Source organism: Athene cunicularia, assembly GCF_003259725.1.
Source record: "Athene cunicularia isolate RWA chromosome 19 unlocalized genomic scaffold, athCun1 chr19_part1, whole genome shotgun sequence".
NCBI lineage: Eukaryota > Metazoa > Chordata > Aves > Strigiformes > Strigidae > Athene > Athene cunicularia.
In genome coordinates this window covers 3,206,792-3,220,907 of record NW_020799124.1, presented here as the reverse complement: position 1 = coordinate 3,220,907, position 14,116 = coordinate 3,206,792, and the positions used below count along the sequence as shown (strand labels likewise).

General features: G+C 36.5%; 1 protein-coding gene across 2 annotated transcripts in view; it reads left to right on the top strand.

Moving 5' to 3' along the window:
- BRIP1 (BRCA1 interacting protein C-terminal helicase 1) overlaps nt 1-14,116 on the top strand; it is an 87,153-nt gene that overhangs the window by 36,374 nt on the left and 36,663 nt on the right. For both annotated transcript variants that reach the window (XM_026861701.1, XM_026861702.1), the window contains exons 15-16: nt 5,119-5,278; nt 5,963-6,084. In XM_026861701.1, the coding sequence (XP_026717502.1) occupies nt 5,119-5,278; nt 5,963-6,084 (282 nt within the window). The remainder of the gene's footprint in view (nt 1-5,118; nt 5,279-5,962; nt 6,085-14,116) is intronic.

Genomic DNA, 14,116 nt, shown 5'->3' with positions numbered 1-14,116 from the left:
CCAAAGTTACATAGAAAAAGAAACTGTTTAATGAGATAATCTGTGATTTCCCTAGTCTGTGTACTAGGAAAATAACATGATGTATTTCAGCTTTGTGGATGTAAAACTATATTCTTCTCCATCTGCTAGAGCTTTGGAGGATCCCTTTAGTCCACGTTTGAGGTCCTTAATCTACATGTTCTAGTGCTCTGCTTTAGTCTAGATTCCCTTTGGAAATATTTTCTTTAATTGGTTGTAGGTATTCAGCAGGGAATGGCCCAGGCCAGTTCCTTCAGGTTTTACAAACCACACTTGGAAATGGTCTTGATGCATATGTCTACATTACATTTCAAAAAACCAAAACACACTAACATGTAACACAGCCTTGAAATTAAAGGGAAAATGTTGTATTATGAAATTTTACCTGCTTCTAAAACTGATCCCACCTCTTCCTCACTCCATGTCATATAAATGTAGAATTTTGGTGTCTGTATGTAGATTGTGCATTGATGGACTGATAATTAAAAGACAGTGTAAGACTGCATCATTATAGCTGTACAGCTTTGTGTGTCACTTGAAGGTGTTGGTGGATTGGGTGATAAACCTGTTTTTCTGCGAGTGACCGCCCTTTTGGTCCCAGTGTAGCATAGCCCTCTTAGTTCTACCAAAATGGAGCAAGTCCCGTTGCTCAGCCTCCGGGTTGGAGCTGGCTGTTTTCCATTTCTGAAGTTTTATGCTGACTGTGTGTAGAACTTCTATTTGACCCTTTAAACACGTTTCCAGCCCACTGGAGACACACTTTGATTTGAAGCAGTGCTTATTCAAAAAGAAAATTCTGGTAGCAAACATATGAAGATCTCTGCTTGGGAAAAGGCTTTTAGATCAATGTTAGTCCCTTGGGAATCTCTGACTTTTTGCACTAACAGTGGTGCCAATACTTTGATTTTTATTAAGAAAAATCTAATGACTGTTTCTTTTCTTCCCCCAGCTACCCTTCATATCTGAATAAAAACAAAAGTGGAATTTCATATCATTAAAAAAAAATTACACAGAAACAAGATGAAAAAATACCCAAATTTGGAGAAGGGTTTTTTAGCATATAATGGCAGACTTTTAATAGGGTTACAGGGTATTTACGTAAACTTTAAGTACCTTGAAATACCTTTTGTTCAGAGATCATTATATAAATGTATGGGTAACAAGACAGCATATAGTTTTAAAGGTGCTCAAGAATATACAGGAGAACTGTAATGGTTAATTATTATTAAATAATTAATAGTCGTTAAACTAGTCAATGAACCCAGAGTTATTTTTCTCTGCTGTCAGGTGCTGCTTAGGTCCTTATCCTTTTTGCCCTGTACTACTCTTGAACATCCTTTTGTATTTTTAAACGTTCCATTACTTCTCCAAGCACGTTTTGATGGGGAGATAATTTCTGTGATGCCTTTTTACTCTGCTGGCAAGGTGCAAGCCATTAATTACGTGAATCAGTGCTAAAATATTTAAGGAATATTGTACGTAAAGAATTTTAGTAGCAGGTGCTTGCAGCAGGACAAGAGCTAGGGAACTGTAAACTAGAATAAGTAACTCATCACGTTATAGTGTTTTCTGTTAGACCCTCCCCTCATCTCAAGTAATTACTACTTAAGAAATGACTCTCAGGAGACAATGAATACCACAGAAAAAGTGCATCCCCAGCAACTTGATTGCTGCAACTTAACTTCTCAACTTCGTTACGATGCTGGAAATTACAATGAACTTGCCTTAGGGTAAAATACATTAAACAAATCTTTGGTCTTGCTTCATGACATGGGAAACCCCTAATGCAATTTTTGGCACTGTATAAAACAAAGCGGCAAAGGGGCAAAGCTTTTCCTTCGTGGACACAGGATGAGAGGATTTTGCCTGATGATAATGGCAAGAGATGTTGAGAAAACAGTTCCCCCCATTCCCAAACTTCAAGAGTGCTTCAAAAGCTGCCTCGAAAGGGGGCTGCTGACAAAGACAAATGGTGAATCTAAAATACTGAGCTCATGGTTTCTATGGTTCGTAGCTTACAGGTGTCTTTAAATTGCAGAAAGGGGAAAAAAAAGAAAAAGCTATCAAAGTAAACATCCTTCAGTGCATGGGAAGATGACAGATTCTTTCTAACAAGATTTTCTGCTCTCCTGGAGGAAGACCATTTGTTAATAAACCATTTGAGAATCCATTTTTAAGGGATTTAATAAAATATACACGGACTGCCTTCCACTGCAAAAACTATTATTCCCTTGGGTAAAAAAAATGACTGACTGTGGGCATTAATGGTTGCTTCCTGGGATTCCTGGCATTATATCTTGCTCCCATTTGCACTTTTTCAATGCAAAGTGAAATAATTTTTTATGAGAAACCCGCACTTGATTCCTAGCTCTTATAAGGCATGTATGTGTTCTATATTTTATTTATTTGTATTCAGTCATGTCCATAATTCTTGTCATTTTAGTGTCTGTCTATAGCATGGGTATTGTGTGTGTTTGTGCACACTTTCCTGTGTACAGGAAAGTTTCTATATCTAGCAAACTCCATTAAAAGAAAGAGGTAATAGCTTTTGTGTGAATTAAATGAATTTTTCCATTCTTGACAAAGATTTTCATGAATAATTCACACATTTCCATCAAAATCGTAGATTTTCTTTTGTGATGCTTGCTGTCAATTAAACAAGAAACCTGAACCTATTGTGGTCTAAGATATCTGCCTGGAGGGACTGGGTAACCCACAAAAGAGAAAAGATGTTTTCTGAAGAATTTGGAGGAAGGTTTTCTACTGCCATCTTTCCAACTATGAATATAAATTATACTTCCTTCACATGTAAGAGAAATACAGTGGAATTGAGGGATTAAGTATTTTTTGAAAGGAATCTTGCCATTTCAGAGTCTATCAAGAGACTTTGGTTCTCTTAAATTAAGAAATAATTTTTCTGCTGAGAATACTCAATATAAGGGTGTGTTTGTGAAAAATACCAGTTGATTTCAGTAGCTGGGGTGATAGGAGGAGGAGAAAGTCAGGGGGAAGTGACCCTTAGAAGTTAAAGCTTGGATAGTTTTACGTATATAAACATCAAATTCGGTTATACCCAAATATATCCTGTCTCTATTATCTTTTTGGCCTCCTTTTGTCATGCACGGTGAAGAGCAGGCAGGGCTAGAAGCAACTTTAGCGTGGATTGCTAAGTGGATGCCCAGGCAGACATTAGTTTCACAGAGGGGAGAATAAAATCTGGAAAGCTAATAATGTTACAGTCACTGGCAGCTCTAGCAGATCCCAAATGGATGTACTTAGAGGCATAATTTATTTGATTCTTTTCTTTACCAGAATGATCTTCATATCATATCCAAGAACTGAAGACATAGTGGGAGGCTGTGGATGGCAAGATGGACAGTCATTGCTCGGTCATAGTATTACGACCTTTTATATAAAAAGAGATTACAGTGTGCTGCCAGGAAATGACAGAGCTGGTAGAGAAGGGGACAAACAGTAGGACAGACACATTTAGAAGAGATGATTTATTCTACAGCTACATCTCTGTGTGTAGGAAACTGCTCCTAGTACTCATCACTTCATCTCTCTGTGCTTGCTTGATAGTGGTGTCACATCGGTAGTAAGCAAGGGTAATTCCCTGAATAGAGCCTTGAACAAAACTAGTGAAAATTCAAGAATAACATAGTATTTGTCCCCTCTGAACCACATGTACCTCAAAAGAAACCAATCCAAATACTTAATGTCAGAGAATAAATTCAGATCTTTCACGCTGAGAACATGGAATAGGCAGGGTTCTTGTAAACAGTTTCCTAGAAGTTTGCAAGTGTTCTCCTTGTAAACTCAAATGTGACAACAATTAGATAAACTGTGTATTTGGAGATGGGACAGATAATTTTTCTGACAATCTATCCGTTCAAGATCCTGAGATCTTGGCTGAAGGGGGTCAGAGAGGCAGGTGGGTTGGAGTTAAGGGATGCTGAGGCTTTTTGAGGAGTGAACTGGGGCAAGTGCAGGTTCCAGATAGAGCAATTGATACAGCCTGAAGCAAAATACTGAGAAAATCTTCAGTGAGTGGAGTTAATGGAAGTACAGACAAATTAGCATAAACACTTACTACAGAATCCGTGAATTGTTAAAATCTCTGCACATACGAAGCTCAGTAACTACTGCACAACAGTGACACACTCTGATCGCTGAAGAATAAAAGGAGTTAAAATAAAGTATTTACTTCTGTCCACTGAACCAGATCTACTCGGTTCGTTCTCCGATGTGTTAGTTGCCTTGCTTTTATCTTGAGGGAAGTGCTGGGCACCATCAGACAAACATGTTAGGTGAAGGAGTGACTTTTTTTTGCTCCTTGTCTCGATAAAATTCAGTCTAGAAATTGATGACTGCTAACTGTAAAATGACCCCCACCCATCCGACTTCAGTTTCTGTTGTAATTCTAGACTTTGCTTTTTGTAATGCAATACATATTTTCATGACATTTGCACTAAATGTGCACTAAAGCTTCTTTGCTTGCAAGATTTAACACATACTGATTTGGAATAAATCAGTATTTATTCCAGTTTATTTATTCTAATTTATTTATTATCAGTTCAGAATCTGGTAGATACAACAAAGCTGATAGGCCTTTCAAGAAGCAGAGGGGGCTGTTGATAAATCTGAATACCTCCCCCAGCTTACCTATGTGCATTTTAAAATATTGTGGAAATTTAAGACTTGAAGGCTTGTTTCAAATTAATTTAGAATTTGCTTCCAGTCTTACTTATGGATCTCTTACTTGATAGTCAGAAAAGCAGGTAATTTCCATTTTTCTTTGGACAACATTCCTCTTGCTTTGAAGAATACCAGATGTTCTTTAGTGACCAGTCTTGTAGATATAGAGAGTTTTGCTTTGATAACTCAAAAATCTACACAGTTTCTAACTAGCAAAATTAGTGGCCATCACATTTACAAAGTGTTGCACAGCTGCGGAGCGGTGTATGGTAAGGAAACTTGTATTTATGAATACAAAACTGGAATAATTTCACTAAAATTTGTCTTTGTGTGCTTTATTTGAACAGTTCAAGTGATTAATCATTCATTACAGCTATTCTGGATTTTTCTGTTTGTTTTCAGCTGTTGGACAAATTAAAAGATCGCTGGATCCACACTGGCTTATGGGGAAAACTGGAGCTGGTTAAGACAGTCATTGCAGAGCCTCAAGGAGGAGCAAAGAGTGACTTTGATGAACTACTGAATATATACTATGATGCTATAAAATGTAAAGGAGAAAGAGGTACGTTCAAGTTTAAAAAAAACCCATGATTCTTAAAGTGCTTAACAATTAGAATAAAATAGAGATAGTTAAATTAATCTCATCTTAATAAATTATATTGATAAATAAGGAAGATTAATTACTATTTATATCGTTGCACGGGGATATAGGGAAGTACAGGATGATGCAGAATCCTAATGGTGATATTCAGAACACAGTGAGCTGTGTAAGGGTGTGCAGTTGTGTGTCCAGCAGGGTGCAGAGTAGCTTCTCAAAGAATCAGACTTATAATAGGTTGTGTGACTGTGATTTACCATCTCATATTACAGCCATTATAGGATTTCTTCTCAAAATACTTAAATATTAGTGTAAAGAATAAAGAACGATAGTATGTCAACAAACAAATAGCGTGCTTGTTGGAGTGTAAAATTTAAGGTTTAAAATTTTAAATTGTTGTAGGTACATATAGAACTTGAATAATTAAGTACCACTGTATTATGTAGTGCAGAATTATTTTTCTAGTTGATATTCAAATTCACAATATCAAAGTGGACTTAATCTCATCCCTCTAACAAAGAAGTCTATATTTTTATATAGAGTGTATTGTGCTATGTTTAGCTCTTTAAAAGATGTTGGTGAAACTTTCTTGTGATGCTCGGTTTATCGCTGGGAATGATTTGTATATTCCTCTCTGGCTTGTTCAAGATGGAGCACTCCTTATAGCCGTATGCAGAGGAAAAGTTAGTGAAGGCTTGGATTTCTGTGATGAGAATGCCCGTGCAGTTATAACCATAGGTATTCCATTTCCAAATGTGAAAGACCTTCAGGTAGGATATCAATGGAAAGAGTTGTACTTTATTTTTATGTCATGTTTAAAGCACCAAACATGCAAAAAATATTTTTTTCTGTTTACCTTTGGACTCCTTTCAATCCTGTTTAAATTCTTGGAGTTTCCTTCTACAAAGGTAAGAGGAGGAACAGTGTAGCATGTGTTGTGGACTCGTTTATGTCATTCTAAATAAGTATCATGCTAGATGTATTGTAAAGTTTTGTCTGACATTGCTAGTGAAAGCTATTGCATTGTTAAAATGTTCATTAACTTCATATTCTGCCAAGCATCAGTACGTGTTTCCGTCTTCACTTGCCTGTTTTCATACACTGAAACTTATGTCATTTGTATAGAAATCAAGTTATTTCCTGACTTACTGTGGTGGGGCATTTGGCTGTGAAGGCCTGGGATAAATTCTAGGAAAATACTACTTTAAATAAGGTATTCAGATCGATCTAAATATTATTTCAGAAAATAGGTGGAAAGACAAAGATAGTTATAGCATAAAATAATAACTTCATGTATTTCGCACACTAGAGCATTATGGATTGCAGTATATCTCCTTTCCAATCTGTGTTCCCTTCTTTATTGTAACTGTAACTTCCCACTCAGAGTGGAACTGTAAACCCTTTCCCAAGTTCAAGCTGCTTTATTAGCTTGCAATTTTAAGCTGTGAAGTTACAACATAGCATAACCTCTTCCTGGATACTTGAGGCCATTACTATTTTGATAATTCAAGTTTTAGATAAAAACTGCTAAATGCCTTCTTAAAAATAGTATCTTGAAGTGTCTCCAGTTAAACAAATTTGAGTTTATTTGTATTTTTCAGCAGATGGCCAAAGTAACATCCTGTTGCTTGCACTGCTGTGTAACTACCCACGCCAACACTTCCTTCCTTTTGACTTCAGCAGGTCTTGTCTAAGGGATCGAGGATGTTCCGTTAGAATAGGCGCTTCGTAGGTGAAGCCAGGCATTCGTAAAGGGAAAGCAAGCCAATGAATATGGAAAAGTGCTTTCCTAGGGTTTCTTTTACTGAAAGAGAACATTTATTCTTGACTAGTTTGTAAGACCACTTATTTTCGTAGTGGCCTGTGCATGTCCCTTAAGTAGTCGCCCAGCGGCTGGCACACTTCTTCCAATGACAATAGCCACTGTTGCTGCTTTATCTTACGTGTGCCTTTTAGAGCTTTCAGGGACTACTTTGTGAAGCTAAGAAACAAAGTGAAGTATTGCAGAATAAATAAATACCAGGAACAGCTGGATTCTGGGTATTAGTAATGCCAAATCAAACAAGAAAATCATAGGTTTGCACTTGAAAGCCCAGACAGACTCGGCTTTGGTTTTAGAGATGTGTTCTGAGCTTAAGTGAACAACCAAAGACTTCTTTGTTGTCTACAGTGTGTGCCTAATTACAGCCTTGCTGGAAAAAAATCCCCACATCCTATAAGGCCTAGTAAGGTTATATTAGTGGTGGCTGCCTAGTGCAATGTTCTCTCAATGTTTGTATAACTTTCTTGAGGCACTTATTCAGCCACAACATTTTTTGTGTTATACACTACTTTAGCATAAAAACATTTACATTCAAGAATACTTAGCACTCTTGCTAGAGTTAGAAATGCTTTGTTTTAGAAACTATGCTGAAATGATATTTTGGAAATACTTGGTCTGTAGTATGGCTGGAACTCTTACAGTTCACTCCAAATGATTTCCAGAAAGTCAGTAGTTTTATGTTCTAAATGATACAGAATTAAATTGAAAAGAATGTGTCAAGTGTTCACAGTGGATTATGTTCCTTAAGATTAAAATGGTGTATTTGATTTTACCTTGAGTTCAACCAAATACGTAGTATACTAGAATCACAGGCAGTACATCCCATTCCTGATAACTAAATTCCAAAAAATCAGTGTTGGGTTAAACTATTTTTTTAATTAGACTGAGGAAAACCTCTACATTTTTAAGTAGGCATAGAAATACTAGCTGCCAAATTGCAAGCGGTGAAAGGTTTGAGTGTATATATTTAGATATGATAATGCACAAAGCACTACAGTGATCAGTTCTAGATGAGGGAAGGGCATGCACCAGTCTCTTAGCATCAGACCCGAGGAGCTGTCTGGTGCGTGGCAGTGCTCCAGGAATAATGCTGGAGGAAATTGGTTTTATTGTAAACGTGTCTTTTGCTCAAGAACTTGGATCCAAAGTGATACCCAGCTAGCAGTATTTCCCTTTAAACTGAACGATGTTTTGTTCTGTCCAGAGCTTTAGGTTTATCAGATACCACAAAGTTCTGGATTAATGTGCATTTCTTTGACCAGTTGAGCTCAGTTTTGTGAAGGAGGATAGAGTGAAGGATTGTCACTCTGTTCACTGAAGATTAATTAGCAGCTTTGTAGAATCATAAACATGGATTAAAAAAAATTTGGAAGATTAAGCATCTTTTTCAGCTGCATGTCAGCTCAGGAAAGGAGTTGGAATTATATTTTTAAGGAAAACTGGCTGTTAATAGTGAAGATTAACATGTAAAATTAAAAATCAAAAGAGGGGAGGGGAGAGAAAATGGGACACAACACTAGTTTTCACCTGAAACTATTCTATTTGTATATTTCTGGAGAGCTAATCCGGTAGTATTGCTTCCCAGAATGGAACAAAGCAAAAATATTACAGAAAAGTTAGTGATACATTTTTTTTAAAATTTAACTTTCTGTAAAACCGGTGTGACAAACAACTATTTTTAATAGTTTGTGTGTATTAACAAATGCAAATTGTTGTTAATTACTTCAGTCCCCCTAGACCTACATATCTTACCTGAACATTGGAAAAGAAGTCGAAGTTTTATTCCTGTACACCTTATGATAATTCTTCTAAATGCTTTGGAGTTATCTTCAGTGAGTAAAACTTCGTAGAACTGAAGGGGTACCAATTTGTCAATAAGGGAAAAAAAAGGTACAGGAAACTTGTAGGGATTGGAAGGGATGCTGTAAACCATGCTCTCGTGTAACAGATAGATATTAGTATTACCTGAAATGAAAAGAGATTCTTTATTAATTGCAGACAATTGATTGTTAAGGCTTAAGCTGTTGTCCTAACCAGTTGGAGGTTGGCCGACTGTGTTACTGTTTCATCAGCAGTTAGAATCCAAAAGTCACAAGCCCAGTTTCCAGGGGGTTAAATGATCCTTGTGCCATCCTGCTTATGATGCAGCTTCATCTTCTAACCGTACCGTTACGATCAGATCTAAATCCTTTGGAACTGAGGTGGGAATAGAGTTGGGTTTTAAAGTGAAAGCTGATGTTCAAATACTCCTCGCAATAAACAGTAGAAATAATTTATGATACAACTACCAGGAAGAATATGTTTACAGTATTTTATTCAAATATCTTTTCCTATTCAGGATTGTTGTCAAAGCGTATCAGTAGTGTTCATCATAGTGAGAAGACACTAATTCTTCCTTCCAAGTGCAACCAAGAGACTTTTCTTCTAGGGTGACTGATTTTATTTACGTGTTTCTGCTTATTAACAGTTTTTTCTATTGGAATTCTTTTTTTCTTCTGGGATTAGAACAATCCATATTTTTAAATGTTCAAGGACACTATACAGTTTAGGGGTTTTTTTGTAGGATTTTAGGTTATGTTAGACCCTCAAATGAAACAGTTACAGTTCGTAGGATAGTTATGTTTACTTTTATGATCTGGTCAATTAGTGTTTCTTTATATTTTGTAGGCTAACCAGAAGGCTGATTAAAATTAAAAATTTTAAGACTTCCAGCTTTGAAGTTTTGGGGAGGAGCTTGAGTTTTCAAGGGGCAGAAGAAAATTCAAAACATGGTGACACAAGTCAAGTTAGATCTATATAGACAGAAAATTGTGACCACAGGAACATCTGTTGGTTTTACATAGCAATAGGTGCTTAGCAGGTATTCCGAACGAAGAAACAGATAAGATGATTAATGATGACATCCCTTTAAAAATAGGAAATGCAATGATTAACAGTTCCCTTGGAATATCCATGAATGATACCTCTGGGAGTGGTTTAAATCACTAAAAAGAGTTCTGCTTCTACATGAAAATACCCTTGCCTGTCTGCTTTTTGGGTTAATAAAAGTCCTCTTAAGACTCAATTCCATAACCCCTTACTCCTGCACATAGCTGTTACTTGTGTGAGTAATCCCTTTAATACTTCTAGGACTGTGCACAGTCATAAGGGTTTGCAGAATCGTACCTTTGGAGACCAATATTTTATGTTGGCAGTTTGACGTTGGCTCATCTCCACTAATATTACTTGTCTGTGATCAACCTGCTTTCTAAATATATTTTATGATTTGTAACTTGATGCTAATACCAGTGAACTGTAATATTAGAGAACATAAATAATGTGACAGAAAAAGTTGTGTAATCCCATATACATGTTACTTGATGCTAACATACTATTCATTAACTTCTGTTATATATTTTGAATTGTAGCATTTTGGATGCAGACATCAGTCTTTACTTGGGCAAGAATCTCATTGTCGAGTGTGATGTATAATACCCAGTTTTATTTTCTCCATATGTTTGTGCTAAATATATGCCACAACTTCTGGTATTAAATGGCAAGCATTTGGTTTCCTTAAGTAACTTTATGCTTTTATAAGTTACATTATTTTCTGTAGAGCCTTTAAAGAGTATCATTTAGTTTCGCTTTAAAATTTTAGGCACGTAGAATCTTACGTTCACTCGTTTTCACAGAGTCTAAAACACTTGTCGGTGTTGAGGAGAAAGAAATGATTAAGGCTCAGAAGTGGACTTGATAATAAACAATACTGATTTAAGAAAGAGAGGCCAAACCCCTAATTCTGTGTTATTGAAAAGGGTTTCATATTGCTGAAGAATCAGGTTGCTAAAGCAAAATATATAAAAGAAATGTTAAAGTATTGCTTAAAGCAATGGTACTCTCAATGGTAGGGTTTGGCTCTAGTGAAGCAGGAAAATTTATTTCAGAGCCAAAAATGACTTCTTTGGCTGTGACCAGGATTTCCTCTGCCCACCTCTGGGACCTGAAACTAGAGGTAGGAAAATCTGATTTTTGGAGCCAAGTGTGACTTGTTTAGTTCAAGTCATAATTTACTGTTCTTACCTTGGGGACCTGAAAATAAAGAAACTCGCTATGAAATGTTGATAATGGGCGACTCTGAAGTGCAAGCATTAAGCTAACTTTCCCAGAGAGCATTTCTTCACTTCCACCTTTCCAGATGCTTTTGATCGTAGTACAGTAGAGTGTACTTAATCATGCAGCAGCTAAGAGAACGTTACCAAAATATAGAGGAAAATGCAGTCAAACTCTTTTACATCAGTAGATGTGCAAGGAAGATAAACTTGATAAGGCTAGGATTTCTGTGCAACGACATTACTTGAGAACTGTAGATGAGTTTGCGATTAATGAGAAGTATTTCCCAGAGCTGCTATAGGGTCAATATGAACTATGAAGGCAGATACTTTCTTTATTGTTTCCAGTAAGATAATTTGTGAAACATGATGGAACACATCATTTCAATTACAATTTTCTGGGTTATGTGTAACTTAGCTGCAAACTCTTTGTATCATTATCTGGCTGAAGTTTCTTTCTCCTTTCTTGAGGGCTCAACAAATTGACATATTTGTATCATTTCAGAATAATGGCATTTTTCCAAATATTTAAGTTAATTTCTAGTCCTTCTGGCAATTTTTAAGCCTATATGCTTTTTCTCCACTGAAAGGAGAAAGAATCTTGTGCTACATAAGTGGCTGCTGAAATAATACATTTCTTGCATAGTATATTCTAGGAAAAGAAAAATTTCTAAGAAAATTATTGTTATTTTAGATGCTTAACCTGAGCTGAGAAACATCCCTGCACTGTATGAATTCCATCATAGTTTTGCATCACTTAAAAAAGATTTTCACTTCTTATTCAAAGTAAAGTATTGTTTTAAAATATGGGCAAACTGGTACAGAAAACTGTGTTTTATGGGAAGGTCATTGTTGTGTTTAGTAGAATTTGACAATTCCCTGTGAAGTTAAGAATTCTTTGAGAGATGTGACTTATTGATGTGATTGTTTTAAGGAGGCTGAATGCTTCTGAGCAACATTGCCACAACTTTCTGCTCAAATCTGACATTCATTGTATAAGTCTTGAGGCAGCGTGTGCTATCATTTTCAGTATGGTTTAAATGTTGGTAAAAATGATTTTTTTTTTTTGTTATTGTCTATGTTAATGGCTGTCTAAAACCTGAGCCACTTTTACTTTTTTCTTCATTCCATTACTGTGAAATAAATTACAAATATGAAGTGGAGAGCAGAAAAACATTTATGGAACTTTCACAGGAAAGCCAAATATCGTGGTATATTATTTACTGAATGTTCTCTGAGAGGTGAACAGGGTAAAGGTGCAACGCGTGTTTGCGTTTGTAAATACATTTTTACACACACACACACACACACACGCTTGTCTGTCTTCCGCACCCCCCTCCCTATTCCATTTTATTTTGTATTTTAATTGCAAAGTAGCTTTTTGAAGTGATGAAGGATGTAAATAAGAAATATACTTAATCATTGACATGTACAGTGTTAGGCAGCAAGCCTCTAGATGTTAAATAACAATTATCGAGACAACATGCTTTTAAATTTTGCAAAAGAGCATGCTTTCAGATTATTCAGCCAGCATCTTTCTTGTCTTGCAGCAGTACACTAAGTTATTGCAGTCTGCTGTGATACTGATTACTAAGGGGTAATGCAATGTGCAGAATCACATCGTAACAAGATGACTGGCTGGATATTGGAGATCTCCATCATTTTTTTTTTTCTTTCTCCCCAAAGGAAAATGTCAGGGGGTATAGCTACCTGTGTTAGAAAAAGACTCAAGCAATCCAGTAAATATATGGCAGTATGGCAATTTCTTACGTCAGTTTGAAGCAATAAGATATTTCAAAAAGCCTTATACTTCCCACTTTTCCAGAAATAAGAATAGTTGTAAAAAGTCAAAGCCATCCACGCTCTTCTTACAGCCAACAGAAATTGTGTCAAGAAAAATATTGATAGCAGAGACTTAATTTGTGGGAGTAGCTGTGAAATCCTATGGAATATAGCATTCCTGTAGCTAAGAAAGGTAACAGCTAACAGTTCAGCCTAACGTGTAGGACTAGTGGATGGCATTTCTTTCCTACTGGTGCAAGGCTAATGCCAATATGTTGGCACAGATCACAGAAATCATCCCTGAATATATCCAGAAGTTAAGCCTGTGGATAAATAATATAGCAAATCAAAACTTTTCCTTTACATTTAATAGTTTACTTTTCTGATCCATAAAAAAAATTCCAAAGTGTGTTTATCTTGTCCTTAGCAAGCAGTGTTGACCTTTAAGTTTTTACTTTACTGTCAAAGTATGTTGAAAGCTTTAAAAGTGAAGGTATCACCTTGGGGATTTGTAAGGATGACTGACACTTACCACTTCACCTTAGACGCAGCAGCACTGAGCGTATGCAGCAGCGTTGTACCTCAGGGGAAGCTGTTTGATTTTTTTCACTTCTGCTTCACTGGAAATGGATTGAATTTTCTCTTCAGAGGAGAGTTTTGGTTGCATTAGATTTTAATCAAGTCACTTGTTCGCAGTCCCTCAAAGCTTACAAGACTGAGATGAGTAGATGGGCCTGGGGTGAATGTGCTACAAGATTTGTTAAACTGTAAAACTTCCAGATCTCTGAGATGCCACATGGTGTAGCTGACAATGCTAAGTGTTCAGGAGTTACAACATTACATAAGCTTCCCATCTCTCTAACACTGGGATTATGGGTGAGAATACTGGGGAGGCATTTAGTCATAAAATACCTTGTGAATTCAAAAGAAGCCAAGTATGGCTTTGCATAAAGTGGTAGTACTGCTTCTCTGCCCCAGAAGCTAGTACTGGCCACTCAGTAGACTCTAACAGACAGTAGGGCAACGGGGAAACAAGCTATCAGTGTTTTTCCATATATGGTTTATTTCCTGGCACTCTGTGATTTTTATTCCCCCCCCCCCCCCTTTCAG